Source organism: Mchenga conophoros, linkage group LG15 (genome assembly GCF_057382185.1).
Source record: "Mchenga conophoros isolate Kocher_MC1m ecotype Shallow Benthic linkage group LG15, M_conophoros_male_GT1.1, whole genome shotgun sequence".
In the NCBI taxonomy this organism is placed as follows: Eukaryota; Metazoa; Chordata; class Actinopteri; order Cichliformes; family Cichlidae; genus Mchenga; species Mchenga conophoros.
The window spans coordinates 36,563,108-36,590,806 of NC_140540.1; the positions used below are offsets into that span (position 1 = coordinate 36,563,108).

Below are 27,699 nucleotides of genomic sequence, written 5' to 3' on the forward strand. Positions count from 1 at the left end.
AGACAGAGGAGAGAGATGGATGAGGGTGGAAAGCAGCAGGGGAAGTTTGTAAAAACTAAAGAAAACAAGCGATCGTCAAAGGAATTAAGGGAGGGCATGCAGAGCAGGGAAGGAGCCTGGGTGAAGGCATTTATAGAAAACTGGAAAAAAACAAAAACATGAAAACGTAAAATCAAAAAGCCTGAGGTGGACTCACTGCTTTGGGAGATCAAACAAAGCAACTTGTTTGTGCGGAAAATCAAGAACATTACCACCCGTGCCTGATTAAAGTATGAATATAATTTATTTAAAATGTCACATGATTGGTTGCATTCCCAGTTGTTTTGTGGTAGAGTGTCTCTGCTGTTTACATCCAAATCTGTATTCACACACTTTTAAGCTGGAGTTTGGGCTAATCAATGTTTTTTTAACACTCCCACATTGAGGAGTTAAAAAAAAGAGTGAGAGAGAGAATTTCTGGTGGAAAAAAGTTTCCAGAAGAAGATAAAAATGGTATTTTTAAACGCACAATGACATTAGGCTCAAATCAAAACATCAGCAATTGCCATTCAAGGTTCAAGGTTCAAGGTTCTTTATTTGTCACATGCATAGTTATACAAGTATAACACACAGTGAAATGTAGCCATCGTTGATTCCTGAGGTCATCACCCATTGGCAAAAACCCTTCTGCAAGGAGATTCTCCACATAGTCATAAATGAGCCCTGCCAGGGACTTTTAGTGATTGAACTACCTCTAACTTCCACTTTCTTTCCATATCTTTGTTTTTCTTTTCTTCATTCAGGAGGGGATATAAATATTTGTAGCTTGAAAGAGAAAATTGATGATGATGATGGATACTTTATTGATCCCCATGGGGAAATTACTTGTTTTTCTCTGCATTTGACCCATTCACTCAGTGAAGCAGTGGGCAGCCCACTAAGCAGGCGCCCGGGGAGCAGTGTGTAGGGACGGTACCTTGCTCAGGGGTACCTCAGGGTAGCCGTTAAGTGGATTCGAACCGCCGACCTTCCGATCATGGGGCGACCACTTTACCTACTGAGCTATCCCTGCCCCCCCAAACCTGTGCTCCGGCTCAGTGGATTTTGTTCAGCGTGTTGTAACGGTGTTTTGCTCCCCAAGTTGAGAAATTTGTAGGGTTTTTTTGTGTGTGTACGATAGTCTCCGTGCTATATGTCATGGATAATGAGGGTAAAAAGGGGCAGCTGGTTCACCTCTTCGTAGCAGCCAGCTGCACCGTAGCTCTACTGTAGCCTGCCCCTCACACATACGCACCCATACAGTAGCTCTGGTGGAAAATGCTTGGGAATTACTGTTGTTGCTCTGGGTTCATTCATGAGTGGACCTGGCTACGAGCGTACTGCAATACCCAGGTGACCGAGGCAGCCTTGTGGGACCTTGTTAGTGACAAATACACACACAGCCACACAGAGAGAGGCGCCACATCCTTGGTTTACTCCTACAGCCAATATCTTAGGCGTAAATCGTTGAAAAAGCATTCTGTTGCTAAATGAAAATTGTTCTGTGTATTTGTAACTTAGTAGCTGTAATTTTAAGTGCTCTCAGAAATTTTTTTTTAGTTTATCAAGCAAATGTGCTGCAGTGAGCTGGGGCCAAGCCAGGTGGCTTTGCCTCTTCGACTCTCCATCCTCTCATTTTGTTGTCATCGCCTTTAATTTACTTCAGAGGCTTTCTTGCCGTCATGCCAGCAAACGGAGCGTCAAAATTAGGTCTGGAAGACCAATGGAAGACATGCTTTTTGTATATGTATGCAAGGATGTAGGGACATTTTTGCATGGTGGTGTTCACGCGCACACGCATGCAGACAGCACACACTTAAAATACACAGGGATGGCTTGACCAGATGGAACTGCCTGCTTCTTGCTGAGCGAGCTTGACGACCGTTGAGCAGCTTGAGGTGTACCGAAGTGTCGGGCCACGAACACAGACCAAGCTACAGTCGCATTTAATGAGCACATACATATAGTATCCATGCAGATAGGCTGACACGTCTCATACACTCACATTTCTGTAGTCTTGTCACACACATGTGAAATCACACATTGACAATTGTAGTCACACAAACTCAGGCACTCACATAGACAAAAAGGACAGACGCATTCAAACTGAAGCACTATTACATCAGACAAGACCTTCAATCAAGCCCTGTGTTTTGTATTCTCAATAGCTAGAGTGTCACTTGTATTAATGGCTGATTAGCTTCCTCTCTGCGTAACGCCCATGCATATTGACAGCCATTTTTTTTCTTTCTCCCGCTGTCCCTCTCTTCGTTTTCACCTATTCTCCCTTTGTTCCCTCCCTTCTCTTGCTCCATTCCTCCCTTGCTACGAATCGTGACTCTCCAGTCAGCCTGTTCCCTTAGCTGTGATTAGGGGCTTTGGATTTCAGCCTGCATGTATTTCAAGGCCCGTAGGCGTTTAGGGGAGAGAAAAAAATGGCCGTCGTTTTCTGTCCAATAAAGGAAGACGAGTGAGGGTGATCCAAATATGCAAAGTGAGCAAGTGAACGAGTTGTACACAACTCTTATGATGAATAACCGAAACAAAAGAAATATAAAAAGCATGGGGAAAAAATGGGCCTCCTGGTTGAGTGAGAGCCAGCACTCTGCCTGGCGCCAAGAAGATGAGCAGCTTGGTGCCTGGCTTGGATGTCAACATTTTATGCTCTTTCTCAATTTTTGTTCACTCTGTTACTCTTCAAATGACTAATTGCAATGGTGTGTGTCTGAATGAAGCTCAGATTTCCTCATTATTATTTTTCTTTACTTCTGCCTCGTTGACATTTTGATTTTGTGTTGCTGATATACTCTTAGAAGTCTGCTGTCACGTTTCTGTCATATACCTCGTAACTGTTGTGTGTTTCTGACTCGCTTGAAGGAAAAGCCGAGTGCTTTCTCAGAGGGTCATCTGATTGTTGGGGTTTTCTTTCTATTATTATATGGCCTTAGCTTCCCTTTACCTTGAGATGACGATTGTTGCGATTTGGGGATTTATAAATAACATTGAAATGAATTGAATAACATTTATTCATCATTTTATGTTTAGAAAGATGTAACAGTCCAAAAACAGTCTAATTCTACCTAATCAATTAAATGCTGAACATAATCATGCCTACCGTTCTAAATACTGTTACATAGACAAGAAGTCACCACACTTAATGAGCGTTCTTTGTTCTTTTTATTCAACAACTATCTTTAATATTGTCATTTGGTAATTGAACTGACCAGTTGTGGTCACATTTAAAGCAGTAGGCACACTATAAATTGAAATTTTGTGAACCTGTGGTCTTACATGTGACCTTATAAAATGACTTTGAAACTTAAAAGGTACAATATTTGACTACAAAGAATCCTGCTCGGGGAGTGATGGTGACTCTTTGGCAAAGATGCACCAGGGTTGTGCACATAGGTATTGATCATTATTGATTGTTCGCTTTTCTTAGTCTTTTAACTACTTTCTGATAACTCCTCAGGGGAGATTTTAAGATGAGAACGTGAGCCAGGAAGACCTCGTGTGAAAGACAAAGACTAACCCCTGCCAGACAAATGTGAAATATTGAAAATCTGCCTCAAGACTTGACTTGAGACTGGGACCAGGATTGACCCTGGTTATCGATGTAAATACTGTAATCCTTAACCAGGTTAGGGCAGAACACACTTTTATTTAGTTTAAGGCTTCTTTCATTCTAGTTGTCTCTACCCACTCTTGATAACCAAACTGATGACCAACTTTGCAGTCAGAGCTCTGCTAAAGATGCATCCCTATTCAAAGTCCCCCTATCTTTGAAGCTGACTGGTGGTCGCTTGCAGACATGTCAGGCTCTGGTTGCCTAGGTAACATACTGCCATATTTACTACCAAGTTATATGTTAATCAACAGCCTCCTCCTTGCCTGCATCTTGGGTCCCAATTTTGAGTTACCAGCAGCTTTTTTTGGCCATAGTTGCTTGAAGTTGTCCTTTTGGTTTTTGGTCACCACATTACCGCTGGTGTGAACACAGCTTAACTTTCCTCTCTCACTTCTCTTTTCCAGTAATCTAACTCTGTGTATGCATTAGCCATTTTTTTATTGCAATGAACTCTGGACATGCAGTAATATTGCAAAGAAATAACAGGAATAGACTCCCTATAAGCTCTTTTAGTCATTCTGCTTCTAGTATGGACCCACCAGAATAACGTGATGATGTTATGATTTTACGATATCATTTACGAGTGCCTTGTTGATTCTGAGCATGGCAAAAAAGTTGGACATTGGTTACGTTATGCCAATCTTAAACAGTTTGAGTTGAGCCTTTTCTGGTAGTTTTTATTTCTTCCCTGAAAACAGGCCTGAAAGATTCCTGGGCTGTTTTAAACGCCAACAGATTCCCTGCAGTAGAAAACTGCCAATGTTCTCCATGTCACTGGGGCTGGCTCCAAAGCCTGTCTGGGACCAGTGTGATACAACCATCTACCTCCAGTAAGCCCCCATCAGAGACCCCCATATCCTCCCACTTGTGTGTTTGATTGTGTTTAAAGTGCAGGGGGTGTGTCTTCGCTCTCACTGGCGTGTTCTGTCCTTATGTTGTAATTCTCTATGCAAAACAGCTTTCAGTATTTCTTTTGTCTGCCTTCTTCTTTGTCTTTTCCAGACCCAGTAATTGTACGTATGGGTCGGTAAGTCTATCACATTGCTTTTAAGTCATAGCAGAACAGTAGAGCTTTCCGTCCTTTTGCTGTTTTTGTCTCAGTCTTTCCGTCTCCTTCAAAACTCGCAATACACAGCATGGGTGTGCAAAGTGGTAAAATGATAAACGCACACACCGAGAGAATAAAAGACAGCAAGACAGAGAGAAAGCGGTCTTGTTTATGCATTAGTTGCAGGACTTAAAAGGCCCACCACCCCACCCACTCTACCATCACTTAAAATCAGCGTGGATACTGCAGGCAGGAAAACAAACAAGCCCAGCAACAACCCCCACCCACACGATTTCTGCCGGGGTGTTGCTGTTTTGAATATTGCAGAATAAATTTAGTCTTGTTTTTTGCCATCTTCTAAAAATATATTTTATTTGCATGCCATAGCTTGGTCTGACTCACAAAAGTATGTAGTATACAAAAACTTGAGGTTATCCTTCACACACACAAAAACAGAGCTAAATCAGGCAGGGATGGATGTCTTGCTAACCATTCCCTGCTGTGAAGGAATGTATGGTGTTATAAAGGAGTATTTAAAGATGTTTACCAGCTGTCTGACCTCCCACCTTTGACCCCCACACACCAGCAACACCACCACCACCCCCAACCTTTACTCCCACGGTGCCCTCGGCGCGCTGAAATTCGCTCTAAAGTCAAAGGCGCGTGACGTGCTGTGGCACTGTGGGGGTTTAATAGTATGGTGGTGCTGAAGCGTCATTTGTCGGAGTGAAAGGGTCAGAGGGTAGACACATGCTCAGAGGAGTGATGGCTTGTAGAAAGACTGTGCGCATGAGTGATTGTGTAAGAGAACCAGTGTACATGTACACCTCTGAGAGGCAACATGTTACTACTATATATATATATATATATATATATATATATATATATATATATATATATATATATAATCATGGCAGCACAAGAACAAGCTCTGAGTACAAGATCCATAGAGGCTGGGGTCTATCGCACCAGGCAAGACCCCAGGTGCAGGCTGTGTAAAGATGCCCCAGAGACAATCCAGCACATAACAGCAGGGTGCAAGATGCTAGCAGGCAAGGCATACATGGAACGCCATAACCAAGTGGCCGGCATAGTGTACAGGAACATCTGTGCCGAGTATAACCTGGAAGTCCCGAGGTCAAAATGGGAGATGCCCCCAAGGGTGGTGGAGAATGACCGAGCTAAGATCCTGTGGGACTTCCAGATACAGACGGACAAAATGGTGGTGGCTAACCAACCGGATATAGTGGTGGTAGACAAACAGAAGAAGACGGCCGTAGTGATCGATGTAGCGGTTCCGAATGACAGCAATATCAGGAAGAAGGAACACGAGAAGCTGGAGAAATACCAAGGGCTCAGAGAAGAGCTCGAGAGGATGTGGAGGGTGAAGGTAACGGTGGTCCCCGTGGTAATCGGAGCACTAGGTGCGGTGACTCCCAAGCTAGGCGAGTGGCTCCAGCAGATCCCGGGAATAACATCGGAGATCTCTGTCCAGAAGAGCGCAGTCCTGGGAACAGCTAAGATACTGCGCAGGACCCTCAAGCTCCCAGGCCTCTGGTAGAGGACCGAGCTTGAAGGATTGACCGCCCACAGGGGCGTGCTGGGTGTCTTTGGTTTTTTTATACATACAGTATATATATATATATATATATGTGTGTGTGTGTGTGTGTGTGTGTGCGTGTGCGTGTGCGAGCATGTCACTTTCTTGGAGGCTTAGAGGCTCCATTGTGCTATCAGAGCTGCCTTTCTTCTGTTGTTTGCCCACGTGCATGCCCGTCGTCCACAATAATCCTCTGTCTGCCACACAAGCAAACTCTTTATTCCAGCGGTTTGTAGGAAAGTAAGACAAATTCACAATTGACTCTCTGTTTCAGTAGGTTATTGTGGAGGAATACATTAATATGGATCATGCTGCATTATTACCACAAATTACTGGATAAATGAATGTCACATGAGGTGGCTTGAGCCTCAGTTTTTGGCTAAAAGACATGCCATCTCACGCTGGGCTTTCTGATGGTTATCTAGGAACACTCGAGGGAATAAAATAGTTGGCAGTTAAGTTGGCATTTAATCACTCAATATGTAAGTCTTCTTTGCAGCTAGTTGTTGAAAACTTACATTGCCTGAATTGGCAAGTTACTCCTTGAATAACTTTTTTCTTGTTAAAATACAATGTAGACAGAAAATTTAGGAGGTGTTAATTTTATAACCCTTATTTGAATTAAAAATTGGATCTTTTACTTTTACGTTTTCACGTTCTTTGTAAAGTAAGTGTACAATTTTTTCCCCTCTTTTTGTCTTTGGTTATTTGTAGCATTTGAATTCCCAAGTCTAAGCATCACATTTGTTCCTGTCTGTTTCTCAGATCTTTTTTAAAGTGACTGTAAAAAAACAGTTGTCTGTACCGCTATAGTGGGAACGCTGGTGGTATGACTGTGACGGGTGCACAAACAGGCAGAGAGGCAGAGTGTGGGTCAGCCTTGCCATCTGTTTTGGGTCTCTGCAGTGCAGTAGATTGACAGGGATACAGACACTCTGGTAACACACAGCCTGCTCCACATAGTGTTGCACAACGCTAATTGCTATGATACCATGTTTATTGTCTTTCTTGTATATTTGTAACATATAATCAGATCCAGTGTCGTTTAAACCAAACAAACCCAAAAGACAGTCATTTTGCACATCAGCACAGAGCAGTTGCTGCTGCTTCAGTCAGACAGAGGATGTTGTTCATCTTCTATTTTTTTGAGAACTGAGAGGGAGGTTTCAAAAACAGTTTTACGCTAACTTTGGCCATAAGAATGTGGAGAAAAGTTGCCAAATCAATTCAGAATAACATGCCAGGGATTGGTTTTATTTGACACAGAGAGACTCCTAACTGCTAGTACCTAGTGCTTGTAAGGAGTCCTTGACTTTACGTGTTAACGAATCGGGTACACCTTTGTGTCCGTTTCAATGAGAGATTTGCACTGATCAGTATCACAAGGGAATTTAAATTGCCAAAGCTTCTAGCTTTGAGCTTGTAGGTTAGAACTTAGTTAGGACCAATTAGTGTCATGTGAGAAACTTCTGACCATAAGGTTACTGCTACGAGCATGGTTTAGGTGAGATGACATGTTTAAAATGTCATTACTTGCTACACAGCAAGAGATTCGCTTTTCATGCATTGCCTTGTCAACAAAAATAGGTTGTTGTAAGCAGACATTCAAGGCTTTCGTTGCCTAGATAAACTCTAACCTCTCTCTTTCATAATCCTTTTAATTGTTGGCCTCAAAGTGGAGAAAAGTATTACTCAACACCCTGATCCTCTTTGCAGTTACGTTGCTTGTCATCTCTTGAAGTTACTGAAAGTCTTTGACTTCTCTGGTCACAATATCTGTGCCAGTTACTTTCCATGTGGACTGGCCTAACTAACTAGCTGTCTACACTGGCATATTTTTTCTTTGCATTTAATGGCAGCTTACCTGGTTGATATGCCTAGACCTTGCCAACGAGTTTCCAAGTGCAACTTCCCAGATGGGACTGCGCAACAAACCATTTGGCTAGTCACGTTCAGTCTGATCCCCCAAAGTCTGAACTACATGTCATGAGAGGATAGTCAAATGCCTTTGCTGTTGCCATCACTATTGTCTGACTGTTCACTGTGGAAATGAAGAAAATGTAATAGAAGCTTGTTACAGATGGTGTAACAAGCAGTGAAAATGTAAAAAAAAATTTCGTGTTTTGTTTTTTTGTAGGTTTTTTTTTTTTTTTGGGGGGGGGGGGGTAATAAAACTTAAATCCGAGCAGTGGCTTCAATGGGACTTCCTGAAGTACGCTTAATGATGTCCAGTGTCGTGTGTTATGTTTTCCTCTCTGAATTGTTGTGGGAATGTGAATTTCTCGTGGCGATGCATTTTCATGTTCAGTCCTTTTTGTCATTAATCAGATAATGGCAGAGAAGTGCAAATTAAAATGCACCTTCCCTAATGACACACACACAAAATAAGTTTAATCCTAATTCTTGCTCCCCCAGTGAGGTTATTAAATACTGTTTAGCCTGCTGATGAGCTTTGGCCCAGTTTCTGAAATTACCAGGATTAACTTAATTTTCAATTAAATACTTAAAAAAAGAGGCTGAAAAGATGACCACAGTGGCTGAAGGTTTTTTTTTTAAACTAAATGACTTTGTTCCATTTGTATATGTCTCTGTATTAGTGTATCTTTGTATATTAATACACAAATCTATCCCATCTTTTTTTTCCACATTTGAGAAGTACAGAATTCATTAAAAAGCTGTCAGGACAAAAGGAGCCTCAGATATGAACCCTAAAGAGCACCCCTGTTTTATATGTAACTGATCAGTGCACATGAAAATCATATTTTTTGAAACCTGAAGTTGCGAGATCACATAATGGACCCAATTTGCTGCAAATGGATGCTGCTGGAAAAGAGGCCTATTTATGTTTATAGACAAATAAATGAATTGAAAAGAGTCAAAGGCATGATTATCAGGTTCCGAAATACTGTATCATCCTACTTGCACAAGTTAGTTAGGATTTTTATTAGATGATCTGTGCCATGCAGTAAGGTTTTTAGATTTCCGTTATGTGAAGCAGAAAAAGAAGGCTAACTTGGCCACGACAGTTTTGTTTCTTTTCTAATCTGTCATGTTGAATTTGTAGAGCAGTGAAACTGCAATGCAAATGGAATGGCACACTCTTTTCGGAAACGGATAAAGAAGTATAGAAAAATAGATTGCATGTCTTAAATTTCAACTTTTCGGAGCGAGGAGCCAAGGATGGCGCCAATTTAGCTCGGTTGTGAATTTTATTAACGTGCCAGTAGCCATTTTGTTGTGTAGGTGTGACAGTTTTTCAAATGGTATATGTCTCATTTTGGAAATGAAACTTCTCAAACCACACAGCAAATGTTACACAGTAAGCCCTGCCAATTGCAGATAGGAATCTTTCTAAACACCCTGGACTGCCAGTCTTTCCCTCCTCTGCCTCCTACTTGATCACTTAGAATAATCTCATTCACCCCCCCAACCCGCATCCCATTTCCAGAATGAATATGAAGCGTGCTTCCCGAGCTGTCCCAGCCGCCCTTCAGAAACTTCTCTCCCTCTCCTGTGGCAATTTCTAAAGGGCATTCAAGCTGCTGGCTAGTTGGTGCGATGCTTGTCTGAATCTGTGGGCAGCAGGCCAAAAACTGATGTCACTTCTTCAGACCCTCCTTCCCCCACCTCTTCTCCCACCACAGACACTCCTGAACAACTGCCTCTTTATATAAAGAACTGCTGCACCTCCTTTCTCCAACTTAAAATTGTGATTTTTACTCTGTCCTATAATTAAATACCTCTATTTTACTTTTTATACTGTTTAGTTATACCCTTTCGTCCTACCAGGGTTATCCCAGACACTGCCACCTGTAAATTTAGGCCTTTGTCATCGCTGGCTGCCAGGGCGACAGACGAGGAGAGGCAGACAAAAGTGTACATGTGTGTGAATTTCATGTGCCAACTTGTAATGTCACAGTATGGCGAGGTTACATGGGTGACAGATAGTGTGTCACCCCTCGGTGACAAACAAAACGGCTGTGCAAAAAAGTCTGGGTTTCAGTGGTCAGCTTGGTGCCCAAGCCTCCCAGCTGCCAATCCGTTCGTCTCGACTGCACAGGCCCGATGCTTACTGCTGTGCACTCAACCTCAACAGAGGTGGATTTCAGCTAAAAGCCTCATAGCCCTGGGTGTTTATTGGAAGGACAGCAGTGGCTCATAATGTTCAGAGTAAACCCATTTCCTGCTGATCGAACTCAGAGCAACGCTGCGAGAAAAACAAATAGTTGAAGATTCAGTGGGCTTGTGGTAATTTGGTCTCAAATCTTTTTGTAAATCTGCACTTCCTTTTTGAAGAACTTAGACCCGACAGCGAATGTTGGGGTGTGAAGGTTGTCCAAACACCAGTAAGACAAATTTACAAAACGCTGAGCTTTAAAAACTGTATATAATGTCTTAGAGTGCTTTTTCAAAAGGGGAAGTTACCTTCTAATACCGGGAATATACAGTTAAAGTTATTTTTAGTGTAGCATTGCAGAAAAATCTATTTTAGCAGGCAAACTGTGGCTCAAATGGCATCTCCCAAAGATCCCAAAGAAAGGTTATGGTGCTCTCAGGGGGACAGCAGATGGCCGACACAAGGTGTCTCTGAAGTGTCAAGCATCATTTGTGGAACTGGGAGACTGGGAACAGTTAAGGGCAAAGGCTCATGGGAAAGCTACTCCATGGAGAGGTTGCCAGGGGAGGGCGTTCTACAGTCCCTTAATGAGGTCAAGGCAGTGCAGTTCTCCCTACCTATGCAAACAGTCTTCACTTTGGGCAAACATTTTGCTCATCCATCACTGTAACAATATAATATGCTGTGCATAAATGTCAGTGGAGGTTGTTTTCAGGCTGTTCCCGGGATGCTCTGGTGTCGCTGGGCAGCAAAGACTTGTGGAAACTGGCAACTTTGGAACCGCTCATAAACTGGGAACCTGTCTCTAATGTATCTGTTTACATCTCTGTCATTTCTACTGGCTCGGATTCCTGCTCTGAATGTATAAGACACGTAGGGTTATCACATTTGTTTTCATATTTCTGTTTGCCTTTTGCATTTAATGGAAATGCCAACACTGTCTTGCATATCTAATATGCTTTCCTTATGTGAGCATTTCTTGTTCCACCGGGGCTTCTCTACATGTGCTGAATGACAGGTATACCATTTTTTCCAAATTTCTTTGACATTGATCTCTCTGCACGGAGCGGATGGCAACGAAAGAGTGAGGCTGGGAGGTAGATACACACTGGGGCATTTACATAATAGTCCTGCAGTTCCATGCAAATTCATGTGATTTCCTACCAAACATCTGCAATGCAAGCATAGTTTAGTATGCATGAGTTCAAGGGGGAAGGGAAGCAGAGAGAGGAAATGAGGGATTGGAGGGGAATGGGCAAGAAAAATAAAACAGAGACGCTGTAGAAGATTGGGATGATGACTTGTCTGATCAGGAAATATTTAGAAGACAAACATACCTTTCTTCACACCCTCATCTCAGATTTTCCCTTAATATGCATAAAATTCTGATGCAGAAAACTAATAAGATACAGGGGATGAGTACGTGTCTGTGTGTGTGTGTAGCTGGTTGGTGGTGTTCCTTACCAGTGACATATGGAATCAATACAGTTAGGACTTCAGCGTGGTAAAAAACAGATGGTCTCTATAGACTTGTTTTATAGCTCAGGCCTGGGCGAGTGTCTTGTGTAGCTGTGCTTCTTACAGAGACAGACATATAGAGTAACTCACAGAAGGAAGAACTATATGGGCATTCATACTTAAATCATTCCACAAACGCATACAAAGAAACAGCAGAATATGCAGATCTTAGTTTGATTAAATAAAGTCCTTCGGGCTTGCAAACATAGTGTCACTCATACAACGCTCAATCGCATTCATACACAAGTACAGGCTCCTGATCAGCTGAATGTCCAGCGTCTTGCATCCTTGTGTTGTTGCTCCTCTATAAGGTGTGAATCGATGAAAAGCAGTAAAGTGGCTGAAGTAAAAGCCTGTAACACGAGGCTGACGCATAAAAACTTCATCTAAGGTGAAAGACTGCAGAGAGAGAGACAGCAGCTTGAAGGCTAAGCATAAAGAGCAACTAGCACAGTTTGAGCATGAGAGTGATGGAAAAGGATTCTTTTTGCTGCTGTTGTTTCTGTTATCATCATCCTACGGGAGGGGCTGGCATCTGCCCTGTCGTGTTCATTTAAATCCAGCATTTCCTTCTTCTTTAACATATCTCCCTCAGTTGTTTTTTTTTTAATAGTTAAAAACTGACATATTAAAATTACTAGTAATTTGTTGCAGGAATTAGAAAAGTTTTGATCACGCTTGTGTTGTTATGTGTTGTTGATGTTATGTCAGCAATGACTGAGTTAAATATATATGTATAGGCTGTTTTGCAGTAGATTGATCGTTGTCTTTGGACGGATGGTGAGCTGCCAGTGTTCTACAGCCTGGCAAAATTAGACTGTGTTACAGGCGTTCTGGAAACCTGGCAATCTATGAAAAACTCACTCTTTCTAAAGCCCCCAGAGTTACTTTTTGGAGTACAAACACTGAAAATATTATTCTTTTTGAGAGTCTAGACATCAAACACTCGGTTTTGATTGCGAAGCCCAACCAAACTGTGGTCTTTTTAACCGTGTGTCTGAAGTGAGCTTACTGTTCATCACATAAAAGGGATTATTAATGTGGTCCCTCAGGTTATAAGTAGTTTTTCTCAGTGTAAATGCAACTTCACATCTTCAGTGTGTGTGTGTGTGTATCTGTGTGTTTATTACAGTTACTATCTTTGTAACAGTACAGTGCATGAGTGGATAAAAACATCTTGTATTGAAGTTGTGACTCTCGTGGTCTCCATATGCTTACATACCTGTAACTTTATTTTTCTTAAGGATTCATTTCTGCTTTTTGTTTATTTTTTTTTACTTTTTGCAGTGCAGTGTGGTTATGTGCGTGTGTGCATATGCGCACTTTTTATATTAACTTGTCATACTCTCATTTCATGCTTATGGCGTGGATTCCCATCTTCCCTTCCCCTCAGTGCCTTTCTCAATCTTAGTAATCAAATGCATTAGTATCAATATTGCATGGGGAAACGAGCCGAATTTAAAGCTTGACCATGTCAAAGTGAGAGTCCCTAATAGCCAGTGACTGCCACCACTCAGTGGAAACTGTGCTGCCATTTTGGCTGTAATTACTGAAGCTTGGCTCTGGGTTAATATCTCGAGTGATGGGCAGTTTTCACATGGGATAAAAGTTCTAGCTTCAAAATATATTCATTGCCCATCAGTGGGAATAGCCCAAAGTAATGAATAGACTTTGTCTCTGTATGGGTTTTAATCAAAAAGTGTGCAGCACTTTTTAATTTAGTTTACTTCAAAGGGGATTTTCACTGATACATGATACATGTGTGTCAGACAGTCTTGTGATATTCTACTCTCTGTTTGTGTCTTATCTACTTGCAAATACTTAGATACAATAGATTCCTTATTCAGTCGCTTTTTACATCTAGATTCACAGATCAACACATTTTAGAAATAAAAATTAGAATTAACATAAACAGTAACTACACTGGAGCACGCTAACTAACATTTGCTGTGTTACCTTCAGATTGTGAGTAAAGTTACAGATATTTGCCAGCTTGGAGTTAATGGCCGTGGTAAACATCAGTACAGGTGTATTTTGTGTGATTACCTGAGTGGTCTCTTGCACATTGACCACACTCCCATCTACAGGGCATGGGTGGTCACTCTTTGATGAGTATTAAAATGGTGTGAATTTTATGCTTTTTAGTCCCTACTCATATGAACACCTATGGGAGATATGAAGGAAATACCTTTTTCCTATCGCCCTGTTAGTTTACTAAGACATGCTAAAGTTCATTTCTGGTGGTGCATGCTAGCCCAAATATTTTACTTTGACTTTTTTATCCCCTCTTTTTAGTCAACTTTCATCTTTCCATGCACACTTGTCTGTGTAATCTCTGTCTTCCATTTACTAAAACGAAGGCAGAATGAAGCACTATACCCAGCGTCCATGGTTAATCTCCAGCACCCATATGGTTTTAGGCTATGTTTGGTGAGGCTGTTCAACAACAATAGCTGATGTAGTTGTGTTGTGAAGTTTATATGGCAACCAGAGGTGATGATAGTAAGCCATGTCCTAAGGGGAGACCCATAAATCACAAGTTAGGCATGTTGTGAACAGAGAGTTATTCCCTACAGATACACGAGATTCTCTCTGTCAACCCCAGTGTTTAAAGTCAGAACAATAAAGCCATCATTCATAACTTCTAGACTGTTTTTTACTCCCCCTCTATTCTCTCTGTTTATGTGTATTTTACTCGGTTCTTACCAATGACATCACTGGCCCTCCTGGCAAAGAAGAAGAAAAAAAAGCGAGGACACATGTTGGTCGTGTGCGTGTAGTATTGTGTTGAAAGATGAGCTGAGCTTCTGAAAAACACCCACTCTTTCTTGGTATGGTGTCGCCACAAAAGGCCTATTGTTAATCGCGCCTTTTGTGTTTTTGTAAGTGTGCCTGCGCCATGTTTTTCTTACATATTTTCCACATTCTTGCTCATTACATATAGGGAGGACTGGGGGGTTTAGAGGTGAATAGATTTTGTGTTATATATGGATTTGGCTCTATGTGTTTGGGGCTTAATTTTCAGTGCGCCTGCAGCAGCATGTGTCTGCTATGTGAGCCTGGTCCAGGAGTTGTGAAGGGTGGGGCACTCTTAAATGCCTGCTGTCTGGGGTGCTCGGTTACACTGCAATTAGCCCTGGTTTTCTGCCTCTCACAAGGCCACAGTCAAAAAATGGAGCCCAGCAAAACAGCTGCATTATATTAACCTTTTTAACTCTCCTGAGAATTTAACTGTTTGACATAAATCGCAAACCTGTAGGTAGGGTTGTCTAATTTCATTTTAATCTGTTTAAGTTATTTATTTTAGTTTTTACTTATTTGTTTTATTTCATTGAATTAAGGTAATGGAAGCTTTTGTATCTCAGTCTTCTACTCCCAATAAAAGGTCACCAAGATAACTGAGACATGATACAATGAGGTTAAGTGATGAAGTGTAGTACGCTTTGAAATGATGCATCCCTGAACTTCCATGATGGCTTGTGTGCCAATGTGCTTTTGACCCTGAATCCATCTGAATGTTTTTTTTTTTAAGTATATTCGTTCCCTTATTTGGCCTCTGTAGTTGAATAATACCTCTTTCATTAAAACCTGAGCTGTGAAGCAGGTAAAAATGCTTTTTTCAGGGACATTTAGAAAATTATTGTTCAAATATATCAAAGATCAACGTGTTGCCAAAAAACAAAACAAAAACAGTGATAAATTGTACGTCGTCTACACAATTAGTTCAGTTGTACCCTTGTTAACCACCTACAGTGCAAGGTAGTTAATCTCCCTTCTAGTAAATCGCTGCCACCCCTTGTGTCACCTCAGCTAAGCAGAATCCCTGGAGCTTGGGGGAGTTCACCGTCTTGCACAAGGACACCAAAGCAGGGCAGATGCTGGCTGACACTTTGTCCTCTGATCTGGGTCCTCTGAGAGCGCACGGTTTTGGGTTTTCATGTTCACAGCTTGATTGCTGAGACAGACAGAGCTTTGCGTTTAAGCGTCCTTGAGCATGACACTGAATATCTCTCTGTAAGTGGTAAAAGTATGTCAGCACATATTCATCACATTCATGTCGTGATTGCTCCTAGTTCTGTCTTTGTGTGTCTCTTTATGCATATCTTGTTAATTAAAGAGTATGTATTACCACTTGGTGGTGTCTGTGCGCAGCACCAGCCATATCAATGAGAAGAGGAGTGCCTGTGTGGGTGGGAGTGTAGTGGGTGTCATCCTGGGTTCCTTGGTCTCTCTGTGCAGCTTGGGGGATTAATGGCAATTTGAGTAAAACAAAGAGACGATGCCTGGGATATCGTCAGGTGCCTGTATAAGTACAAGGCGGTGAGATAAGCAAATAACGACAAGATCAGGCGATTAGGAGGCGAAGAAGAAAGAAAGCAGCGGCAGCCCTGCCCTGCTAATTGAGGGATGTGAGAAAACAGTGGTTGTGAGATCGGAATGTTAAAGGTTTGGGGATGTGGCGCCTTTACTCCCAGCTGTGCCACTGATAACCTGTTACCTTCTTCCATTTATGCGTTACCGCCAATGAGGGATTGTAGAAAATGCAGCAGACTGTCGTGACCTGTGTTCTTTTGCTGTGGGCAAAACCACCATTGTGGAACTGGAGGTTTTATATGGAATTGTTGCAACAGTGAAATTGTTATGACACTTTAGTTTCATAGAATATAAATGCTAAGAAGTATGATGATTAATGTACTGTGACAAAATCTGATTGTTACAAAGTAATATAGGTAACAAGTGTTTTTGGGTTCATCACTTTTATTTATTCATATTTATTTCCTATTCTGTGTTTTGCAGAGCGTCAAGCTGTCCTGCTTGAAGACCCCACACGTCCTCGTGCAGTTGGGGCCTCGGCTCTCCGGCCAGGTCAAAGGTCACTCCGACCCTACCCTCCCCCTCCCCCTCCCCCTTCCCTACCAGAGCCAAGATGGCCACCAGTGGTGCCCTGCCCATCTCCTTGCAAGTCCTGCTGCCTGTGATCACTCTGCTGCTATCACTGCTGCTCACCGGCTCCAACGCCAGTAAGTACCAAGATCTTCTCAATTTTGGTGCCTTTAACAGGTTCATCACTCATATCTGCAAACTTATTAAAAAGTGGAGTAATCACAAAAAAGGGGGGAGAGAGGGACATTATATAAGCTTTGGTGAACCTTTTTTCTTTACTTTGAGCACTTCCAAGATGCTTTTGTTGCATTTTGCGACTGCACATTTGTATTTAAAGATTGCATGCTAATGACTGTTTACATCTTATCTAGGTGGGACTGCTTTAGAGTAGCCAGAGGAAAGAAAAAGCTTATTTGTAAAACCAAAGCCATATTCATTTAGCTGTAGCGGTAATCCTTTGGCCTGTGTTTTTGTGTCTATGCAAACGTGGACTAGGCAGTAAATTCCACTACTGGAATTACAGGGCACTTGTATGTTTACATCACTGGAGCCACGTGTAAAACACGGCTTATACAGACAGAGGTGTTGTTTAAGTGATACATGGACTTCTCCTTGTATATAGCCACATTAACCAATTCTAAAATTCATGTGCACACTCATGGATACACCAGGGTTAACTTGGGGTTCAGTGTCATGCCCAAGGATAGTTCTACGTGCAGACTGGAAGAGGCAGGGATCAAACCGCTGACTTTATAAACAACCTACCCAATATCCACCAGAAAGTATGATGTTAGATAGCATTGTCATGATAGAATAACTTGGCTAAGATGCTTCCTGTTTGGATAGGCTGTAAGTCATTGTGTGGGTATTCGATATTTGGATAATGTTCTGACAATGCACTTATTTTCATATAAAAAGATTAATATCACATAATAATTGCCTAATTTAGGCATTGTATTTGTCTGTATGCAGTGTCCTCCATAGTTAGTAACAGAGTACATAGCGAGATTTCTATGAGCTAAATGTTTGTGTATTAGCCCTGGAATATGTCAGTGATAAGTCCTTAAAATGGGAAGTAACAGATTAGACACGTTATTTCACAGTCATTGCTGACTTTTGTTGTCTACCTTGAACAATTTAAGAGGGATATTGTATTTTCCACTCTGTTTGCTCCGCATTTTCTTTTATCTCCAATTTGACATTCAATGAATTTGTTTTTAGTGGTTCATGATGACACGATTGCTTGATTTTCCTCATGTTCCAACAGAGGCGAACCTTTGATTGCACAGTGGTTTGACTGTCTGGTAACATAATTGGAGTGTCTTTCAGCTCAGCTGGCAAAAAATATCTAAAACTGCACTCCGACAGATGTCAAACAGATGTCTTTGTTCTCACTGACAGTGAGGCCACAGACGAATGCGGAGCGAAAGTAAACGTCTTAGAGCCCCTGAACTTAATATGTGGCTCATTAGAATGTTCTTGTCTTCTGTCCACTCGCCGACTGTTTATTACGACTGCGTTTCTCCCTCGCGCAGCCTCTGTTTGCTCGCCCTGGTTTAAATAACAATCAGTGCAATCTGCTTCATCTTTGATGGAGATTAGCCCCCCGTACCCCACTGCCATCACCCACCCTCTCACTGTCTCAAAACAGTAGGGCTCTCTGCCCATCTTTGTCGATGCCGTCTGTAGATGAGATTGCTGTTTTTTGTCAGACTTCCTCGCCCTGTCCTGTTGTTTCACTCACAAGCTTGTACTTTTGTTGTTGTTGTTGTTCTCCCTTTTTGGGGGTAAAAAAGACACACACAGTCACACACAGGCACATATATGCATGCTGTCCTACTCCTTTTTCTCATCTCTTTTGGGGGCCGCACTATTATGCTTGGAAATATATGCACAAAAGCACAGGCTACCTTCCTCTCCTCCCTTTGAATGGCTTTCACCCCCACATTCATGGCCAGACACACACAGCCCAGTAGTGCAGTTGTCCAATTATTTTCACTCCCACTTGCTGGACTGAAAGGATGCCACCGTTTTGCAGAAAAGCCCAACTGAAAGCATGATGTCATCCCCACCTCTCACGTCCCTCCCCTCTCTCTCTGCGTCTCTCTCTCTCTCTCTCTGTCTCTCTCTCTCTCCATCTCCCCTTGCCCTCCATTCCTTTTATTTACACTCATAAATCACGGTGAGAAGGAGACATTTTTAATCAAAAGAGAAAGAAATATGGCTCAATAAATCCTGCCACCCCAACCATAATAATGCTTGGCTTGTGTGAATGTCTATATTTGCATACATTTATGTTCAGGTACACAAATGTAAATGTCTGTGTGTGTGTGCAAAGTTTGAAATATGCTTATGCGTAGAGTTACACCTGAGCCTTTTCACAGGTAGCTGTAAGATAATGATAAACTATAGAAGTATAACATTTGTATTAGGCCAGTATCATCCAACAACAATACTTTTGCTTACATGTGATTTTCTTTCTTTTTAATTTGTTTGAGCTCTTGGGTATTTTTTTAGTTCATTTAATCAAGCCAATTAATTCTCAGACACTGATGATACAAAGACCACACCAGTAACAAAAGAAATGTAGTTAACGATTGAGTAATTTTTCATATCTTTATAGAATGCTTTAAAGTCACGATTAAAGGTAGAAAAGCATCCAGCACAAAGAATATAAAGCTTTAACTATATCAGACAGTTCTGGTTAAAAGGGCAGGCTGTTTTCCTTTAGAAAGAGTCTCTGTTGATACCCAAAATAGAGGCCTACTTTACAGATATAAGGGTTTAAAAAAACGAACAACACTGTCAGCGTATTGGACTCTTTAGAAGCATGAATGACATGATTAAAAGGGGACATAATGGGGTCATTGTTTATTAACTTGCTGAAATTGATTGTCACAAATAATTTATATACATACACATTACTTGTGAGTTGGGCTCTAATGAGAAGTGTTTACAATTTTGTAAACCTCTGGTTGGCTCTGTAGTGCAGTGGGTTACAGATTCAGCTAACAAGCAAAGGGATCCTGGTTCAGTACCTGGAGGAGATACAGATCCCTTTGGAGCCACGTCAGGAAGAGTATCCGGTGTTCAAAAAGGGGGGGGGGGGAAATGGCTAAATCAAACATGCTACCTGGGTACCCCTATATAAATAAAAAAATTTTCATGTTTAAACTTCAGCTGTAGAAGTGATGCCATATTATATTTTTTGTGACTATGTCTTTATCAATTGTATTGATATTGCAATACAATTGCAGGTGTGAAAACATTGTTTTGTCACATCTTCAGATAGAATTCATGAGGATTTTTTTCTCCTTTCGTTTGGAGAAATAAGTTTTGTTTTTGTTACTTCCTGTTGAGAAGCACACTGTTTTACGCTCAAGTTCAAAGTTTGAATTCTTTTATTTTGTTCTTTTGTATATAGAAACCCCAAACTTTTTCTTACTCTCTGCTAATATTTTTTTAACAGGTAAACCAGAGTATTTGTCATCTTTTTTTTAAGGCATTTCACCTCCTCCTCACTTTTTCCTCCTCCTTTCTCTTTGCCTGTTAAGAGTTCTCAAATGTTGCTTTCTTGGCAAAGGACTTCTAATAGTAATTGGCCAGAACTCTCAGTGATGGGGTGAGGGTGTTCAATTATTTATATTCCTTTGAAGCTGCCAATTGAAAAAGAAAAGAAAATGAAGCCCCTTAGTGGAGAACATTTTCTTGTTCCTGTTTCCAATATCTTCACCTCTTGGTTTCTCGCTTCTTGTTTCTCTCAGTTTTTCTTTTTCTTTCTGCCTGCTTCAACTCCCTCCTTATCTTTTTCCAGTCAAATTGTGTTTGAGGCTCTCGATTTAGTTCTGTCAGTTCAACTTTATGTACACCCTGCTGTTGCATGCTGGGTCCTTGTGTTTACTCTATGCACTTTTTTCCCGCTCTCAAATGAGAAGAAAACAAGTTAATTTTTAATTGAGTTACAGACTTGAATCTACTGCTTCAAGAAGCCTGCTGCTGCGGAGTAGAGGTTGAAATCTCCGAGCTGTACATTTACAAGTAGTAGACAGAAATGCTCCGACCCACTCACCTGCATCTTGTTTTCTAATCTTAATGTTTTAACTACACATTTAATCTGGATTTCTACACCTGTCATGTCATATATTCATGTGTTGTTCCTCAGTGACAAGAGTGCAAAGAATTAAACAAAAAAGAAAAAATGCACTGCTAATGCTGTAATGCTTAATTTAAGTTAATTGTGAGAATATTGCACTGTTCTGTTTATATGGACTCGTGTCTGCTGCAGAAATGGTCCCAAAAGAATCTCCAAATAAGAAATATCTATTTAAAACACTTATTTCTAAGATTGCAAAGGTGGGTGTTTTTCTTTGTATGTGACTTTAAACACAGAGAAAGATGCAGTAAGCATTTGCTGTTTTGTTTTCATTGAAATGCTAGACCCTGTTCCCCGCTCCATTTTCTTTCTCCTCTTTTGTGTTTTGTGTTTTGTTTTGATCAGACCTATAACACCTTTGGCAATTTGAGGTGTCTTCTTCATTTAATGAGCCAACAAGTGTCAATTGCCTCAAGTGAGTCTCTAAATGACACAAAATTGTTCTCAATTCGCCTCATCCGTGTGCGCTCTGTGGCCATTTTGAAATCAGGCACATACTTAAGCTTAATTTCCGTCCTCTCTCTGAGGAATCACACCTACTTATTTCCAATGGGCTGAAGGATACTTAGTGACTTTAGCTTTTTACTTTAGCCTTCAACAATGGTTTCAGTGGGACCAATTTGTATTTTACAAGTGTGCCATTCTTTTAAGAAATGCAGCTTCCCTGTGACAGCAGTGCGGTCAGGCTGTTTTTCACCTCTGGATACCAACACACATTTATTATCTTTTAAACCCTGGGTTCCCACATCCTGAGCAATGCCCCGTGGACTTTTAAGAAGTGAAGTGGTCAACAAGTAAAGTTAAACAATATGGCACACATTCAGTAGTTTGCATGCAAGCACATCACTTTTAGATGCCTCGTGCCCTGTTGGCTGTAAATGTATTAGTTTATTAAATAAGCGACAGAAATTCCCCAGAGGCAACGTCATGTGTCCTTAGTTTGTTTTTTTTTCTAAAAGGAAGAATTTGAGATATAACTTTCACTGTCTGTTCAATCAAGGCAACCGCCCCAACACAGAAATTCAATAAGCCTTTCTTCTGTCGCCTTCTTCCTAGGAATCGAGTACAACCCAAACATATGCAGCTGACTTTAGACTATATACATACATATATAACTTCTTTTTCAAACCCACATCCAGGCAGAACACGTTTCTCCACCAGAAACACTATTATAAGATAAGTATACTTCTCAAAAGCACCTTGGCAACTGATGAAGGAGAATTATATGCATAATACATCATTATATACTCAATACACACTTTAAGTAAATAATGGATGCAGAAGATTTTCACAATTTAGCTAACCTTTTATCATTTATGACTGGAAAGAGAGAAAAAAGGGAAACAAGGAATAAATGAAGAAGTTAAAATAACCCATGTCATGCACCGACACTGGCTGGAGATGAAAATGTTGTCTAATAACAGTTAACTTACAGTTTTCTAACTACAAGCAGCAGACACTTTTTCTGTCTTGTTTTCTGTTTTCTTGTCTGGGTCAAGTTTTTTGCCTTGGCCCGCTGGGCTTGCTTGGCAGTGATTGTGTGCGAAAACCTCTAGACAAGACAAAGCAAAGCGGTTTTCAAGTAAAGGCTTGGTTTCCATGGTGATGGCCCCTGCCCAGGCAGCCTGTGAGAATCGGTCCTGATTGATGGGGCTTGGTTGTTTAAGCCTGGGTGGGGGGTTGCATGTGTGGGTCTATCCACTCGTTCAATTGAATGTGCATTTGGCTAAAAGGTCTATCTGCCTACCTGTTTTTCTTTTCTATCCCTCCATCCTTACACATGTGTTGATAAGGTTCAAGGCTTTTGATCAGGTCCAGGATTGCTAGCTTTATAGATTTATGATGCATATAGTTACACCGTACAAGTTACAAAGTGACACAAATGTAGGTAATTTAATGTGTGATGTTTTACGAAAACAAAAGGGATGAAACAGTTTTGCAGAGAAGCTTTTCTATTTATATGTGTGTGAATCAAGTGCTTTCAGTTCTTTTACAGCGCTGACCTTTTGCTTCCTCCTAAAAGCTTAAATTCAGTCATTGTTTTCAACAGCTCTAGACAACATGACTAAAAGGGAGGTTTCAATCAACAAGCTGTATTTAGAAAAAGTAAAACTCACAAGGCTGAGGAACCTGTGTAAGGATTAATAAAGGTTGCTTCCAGTTGCCCTTGTCTCAGGTCACTCACTTAGTCCGTCAGCTTCCACTCCCTTTTACTCACCCTGTGGCTGCTGTGGCTAAGTCACGCAAGTCTGCGATGCCTTGAATTCTCTTAGCCCCCGTCTGCACCTGGAAACATCCCACACTGAAGCGAGACCAGCAGTTGACCTAGTAAGATGGGGTTTTTTAGGCCTTACAAAAATCAAAGTTAATGTTGAGATGAGGAATTTCCACCCTGAAGTATATTGACTGCACCCTGTAGATCATGTGTCTGCTGTTTGGGTAACACAGAAATTAAGTTTAATCTTAGTTTAGCGTCACTAAATTGACTTGTTTAAATTTGTGACACACTGTGGTTTCTATTTTCTCGCATGCACTGTGTAAGCAGAACAAAGTAGACTTAAGATTATCCCTGCCAGACAGGCTTTTAGAGTGTCTGCTTAGATAAAAGGGCCGTGAGTGGGATATGCATTAAGTTGCATATATGCACTTTTAAGTCATTATGAGTAAATTGGCATTTAAAAAAGAAGAGGAAGAAGAAGAGAAAAAAGCAAAATTAATGTTATACTAATCTGCATCTCCATCCTGACCACCCTATTCTCAGGATCCTGCAGCAGCCTGGAGTAAGTGAAATTGATTTGCTGGTTGTAATACCTCTCATAGTACCAAATGTACTTTTTAGACATTGCTGGTAAATGTCCCGTGTGCTGTGAAAGATACCTATTTGTAGCAAGATGGATAACAAGTGCCCTTTACCAATTCTCTGCAAATCACTGAATGGTTGTGCATCATTTTGTCTCCCACTTTGCTAATTCAGAGGATAATGGCTCCTATTTATGACCCGAGAAGCTTTTCTCCATCAATTACCGTATTAGTCATAAAGCCAGTCCCCTCCCTCCTCTCACACCCCTCCTCCCCCACCAAACGACAACAGTAAAGTACTGTAAATGGAGCCGTCTCATATTCACATTCCCACCTCCCACTCTCTGCCACTTTATAATCACAGTGCTGGTGTATTCTGTGTTATCGGGTCCAACAGAGGTAGCGGCCAGTAGCAGGTGGTTGCTGTATTAGCTAAACAAGCGTCTGTGTGCACAGTGTGAGTTTTTCCTCCTTCTTCTATTCACTCTTGTTTGCGTGGATCTGTTCTATTCTCGGGGCCTTGTGAAGATAGCTGGGCCCCTATTGCTGGTTATTTTAGCTTAGGCCACGTCCCCCTGCCAGGCAGATAAAGACAGGTTCTGTGTGCTTATCTAGGCAAGGCTGTACCTCAGTCTGTCTGTGGGAAGCTTAGTGAATAGAGGGAGACTTTAGTAGAAGGGACAAATGGCCACTGTGGGTGCAGTGTCCTTTCAATGTCATCTCTGGTAACATAACGAACAACAGTACGTGGAGACTGACATGCGAGTTACCTTAGAGCCATAGAAGTGCATATATTTTCAGAAAAGGTGGCACTAGTGGGAATATAACCTGCCTACAAAGAGAACCTTCTAAATGTTTTGCCTTCATGAAAATGAACTGAAAGCTATTTTTACCCACTGGACCAAAGGAAGCCTGGAGGATTTGGTGCTAAATGTAGCCTTAATGAGCAAGAAGGCTGCCAGAGACTTGCAGTTTTTGTACTTGCATTTGATATAATTTGATACTGGTGTCAGTGCATATCGTCATCACATGGGCCATTCAATGCAGGAAACACTGTGAACAATTTTATCTGTTGATATAGGACCCTCTGTGCCATTATTCATTATTGCAAAGCACTTTAAATCCAGGCTCCGTTCAACCTTTCTTACCCTGCAATTACTGGTGTTGGCAAAGTTCAAATTGAACTTGGAGTCAGTGGTAACTGGCAGCAAAAGCCCAGAGGATCACAGCTGGGAAAAACAGAACAAAAGGTTAATTATGCTCATCAGAGTTCACACAATCACACACGGCATACCTGCAGTAACTGCACCTTTATAGACATTCAACAGCCAGTGCCAGTCAAACATATGCAGACAGGTACACAGAAACACCTCAGCAGAATACGTTTGCCCACCATTCATTTTATTCCTTTAATGTCTTAAACACACTTTTTTAGTGTTTTTATTGAAAACAAGAACTACATTCAGTTAAACTGGGAGTCCATCTAAATGAATTGTGCAGACAACTTTACCTAATCCGAATTGACTGGAAGTTAATTAAAGCTACTGACTTCCAAGAACATTAAACTCACTTTGTGAGATGACTAAAGTCTAAAAATATGCCCTTAAAAATACAAGGAAGGAGAGCAGAGCTAGAGTTAAAACTTTTGCCAGTCCTTATGTGACAAAACTTTCAGGCAGTGCGATATAATTATGTGCAATTTTATGCCTTGCAGTAATCTCTGTAGAGGTTGAAGTTGAGATGCATGTCTCTGTGAACAGTGACGCCCAGGGATTAACCTATGACAGCAGTGACATCTGTAGGCCGTAGACTGATGTCCTCATCGTGAGAGAGATATTGTGTCTTACATTTGCACAACTACCTTTCCATTTTCTAGCACTAGCATTAGCTTTTGTCGAGCTGTGAGTGCCGCCTTACAGCTGAGCTGGTGGCCGTGATAGACGTTCTTAGCTGCGTTTTACATTTTTATTTCGTCCCCAGGCAATGGATGTCTTCTATTCAGAAGAATCTAGGACGGCTTTCAGAAAATGTACAAAACCCTGGTCACCCTTCCTTTCGTCGTTATTGAATGTCGCTTTAGATGAGAGTTAATGTAAATCTAGGTCTTAGAAATCAGACTTATTGTTAGTGGCGTGATCAGTGAATACTGTCGTAAATGCCTCGCTGATAAGGGGTACATGGACACCAGACGCCAAGGAGTTTAAGATGTTGCAGCACGTACAGCAGATATTACTGTTTCCAAAAGGTATTAACTGGCCGTTTGATCTCATGCATTTAAAAGAAAAAGAAAAATGCAAATAACCAAAAAAACAAACAAAAAAAAAGCAATAGGTACTGAAAGTTATAAAAGCTTTAGAAATATGCAGCACTCTCTCTTCACAGCCTCTCCTCGATTCTCTGGACCTCCCGTCACCTTCTCTACTCTTCTCTTCCAGTGTTCTCTTTACCACTGACCTCTCCACCTCCTGCTACACTTGTCCTTCCGTCCTTCCCAGCGGTCACACTCTTTTTCGTTCTCCTCTCAGCTCCCCAGCTGTCTCGCTTTATTTAAACCTTGCTGAGATAATATTGAAAACTATTTAGTTCTGAAAATTCTGCACGTTTCACGAGTTCAACTCAGACGCACATGCAAACAATCGCATTTATTGTACATTTCTCACATCCTATGAAGCGAGACAGGGAGAGGTGGAGAAGGCGACTGGGTGGAAATGTCAAATGGTCCAGGGGAAAAACTAATCAAAGAATGCTGTCCTTCAGCAGAACCACCGCCACAGGCTTGATCTGTGTAAATCCCTCTTCTGTCTCAACAGAGAGCGCATTGTAAGGGGGAGGTCAAATGCAGAGGAGCTGTGTTGTGTAAAGCTGTGTTGTGCAGTTTCAGAATGGAAATTGAAAGTGTAAAATGCCAAAAGGGGTCATAGTATGCAACGCACAAATAAAGCAGGCCTGGTCCTTGATGACGATGAAAGGATGCCGTACCTATATTGTACCACAACCTTTAACCGTAGATATAGGAAGTATACTCTAGTGAAATAAACAACAGAGTGTTATTTGTTTTGTTTTCTTTTGTAAATTCATTGTTTTTATCGTGCATGTTATATGGTTTCTGTGAGCTGGAGAACATTGTTTGACAAATTTAAATTTCTTTATGTTTAAATCCTAAATTAGTTCATTAAGTAACATCAGGTTTGTATTCAGAAGGAACTGGTTTGTAACATACATACTCTGCATGTATCATAAACATAGAATAAGCTTCTGAAGTTAGTAATGTTATTGTAATAATATTTATTTAGTTCAGTGTGGACAATATCCATCTCTCACAGACTGCAGGAAGAGATTTTGTTATATATGAAAACAAAATTTACTATCAAATTAGCGCTTTAAAATCTCACAGTCTTGCAATACCATTTACACTTTAAAAAAATACAATGTTCAGCAGGCTAAAGTTAGTATGTGTGTGTTGCTGTGATATTTGCATCAGAAACATTTGGATTGTGTAGTGCCTCTTCTCGCCCTTCTTCTTTTCCTTCCCCTTGTCTAACGCTATTCCCCCTTACCTCATTCTCCAATTGCGTATATCTCTTTACCAGATAATGAATGCAGGAACTCTCCTTCATATGTGTTTAGCAGTGCCTGGAGACTGGTGTTGGCCCATGGTCCCTTAATTATTAATTTGACGTTATGCGCTGGCCGTTTGATCATCCCCACATATCTGTATGATTCCATTTTAACGAGTTCCCCAGGAGTCTGTTTTCTCTCTGTTTCTCTCTTTCTATCAGACTTGTTGTCTTGAACTTGCTGCAACCCAAGCAGGAGGGGAAAATTCCAGCTCCAAAAGCACCAAAATTACAAACTTTTGACGGGCAAAAGCATCAATTTTCCCGGGCAGATCAATTTTTAGTATGTTTTAGTGCAAGTGAGAATTGAACTGCTG

The 27,699-nt window shown here is 41.1% G+C and overlaps 1 protein-coding gene across 8 annotated transcripts in view; it reads left to right on the forward strand.

Annotated features, from left to right (window-relative positions):
* The window catches only part of ptprsa (protein tyrosine phosphatase receptor type Sa), a 231,936-nt gene that overhangs the window by 88,596 nt on the left and 115,641 nt on the right, over positions 1–27,699 (forward strand). For all 8 annotated transcript variants that reach the window (XM_085246290.1, XM_085246284.1, XM_085246287.1 and 5 more), the window contains exon 3: positions 16,727–16,950. In XM_085246290.1, the coding sequence (XP_085102416.1) occupies positions 16,857–16,950 (94 nt within the window). In that variant the 5' untranslated portion in view covers positions 16,727–16,856. The remainder of the gene's footprint in view (positions 1–16,726; positions 16,951–27,699) is intronic.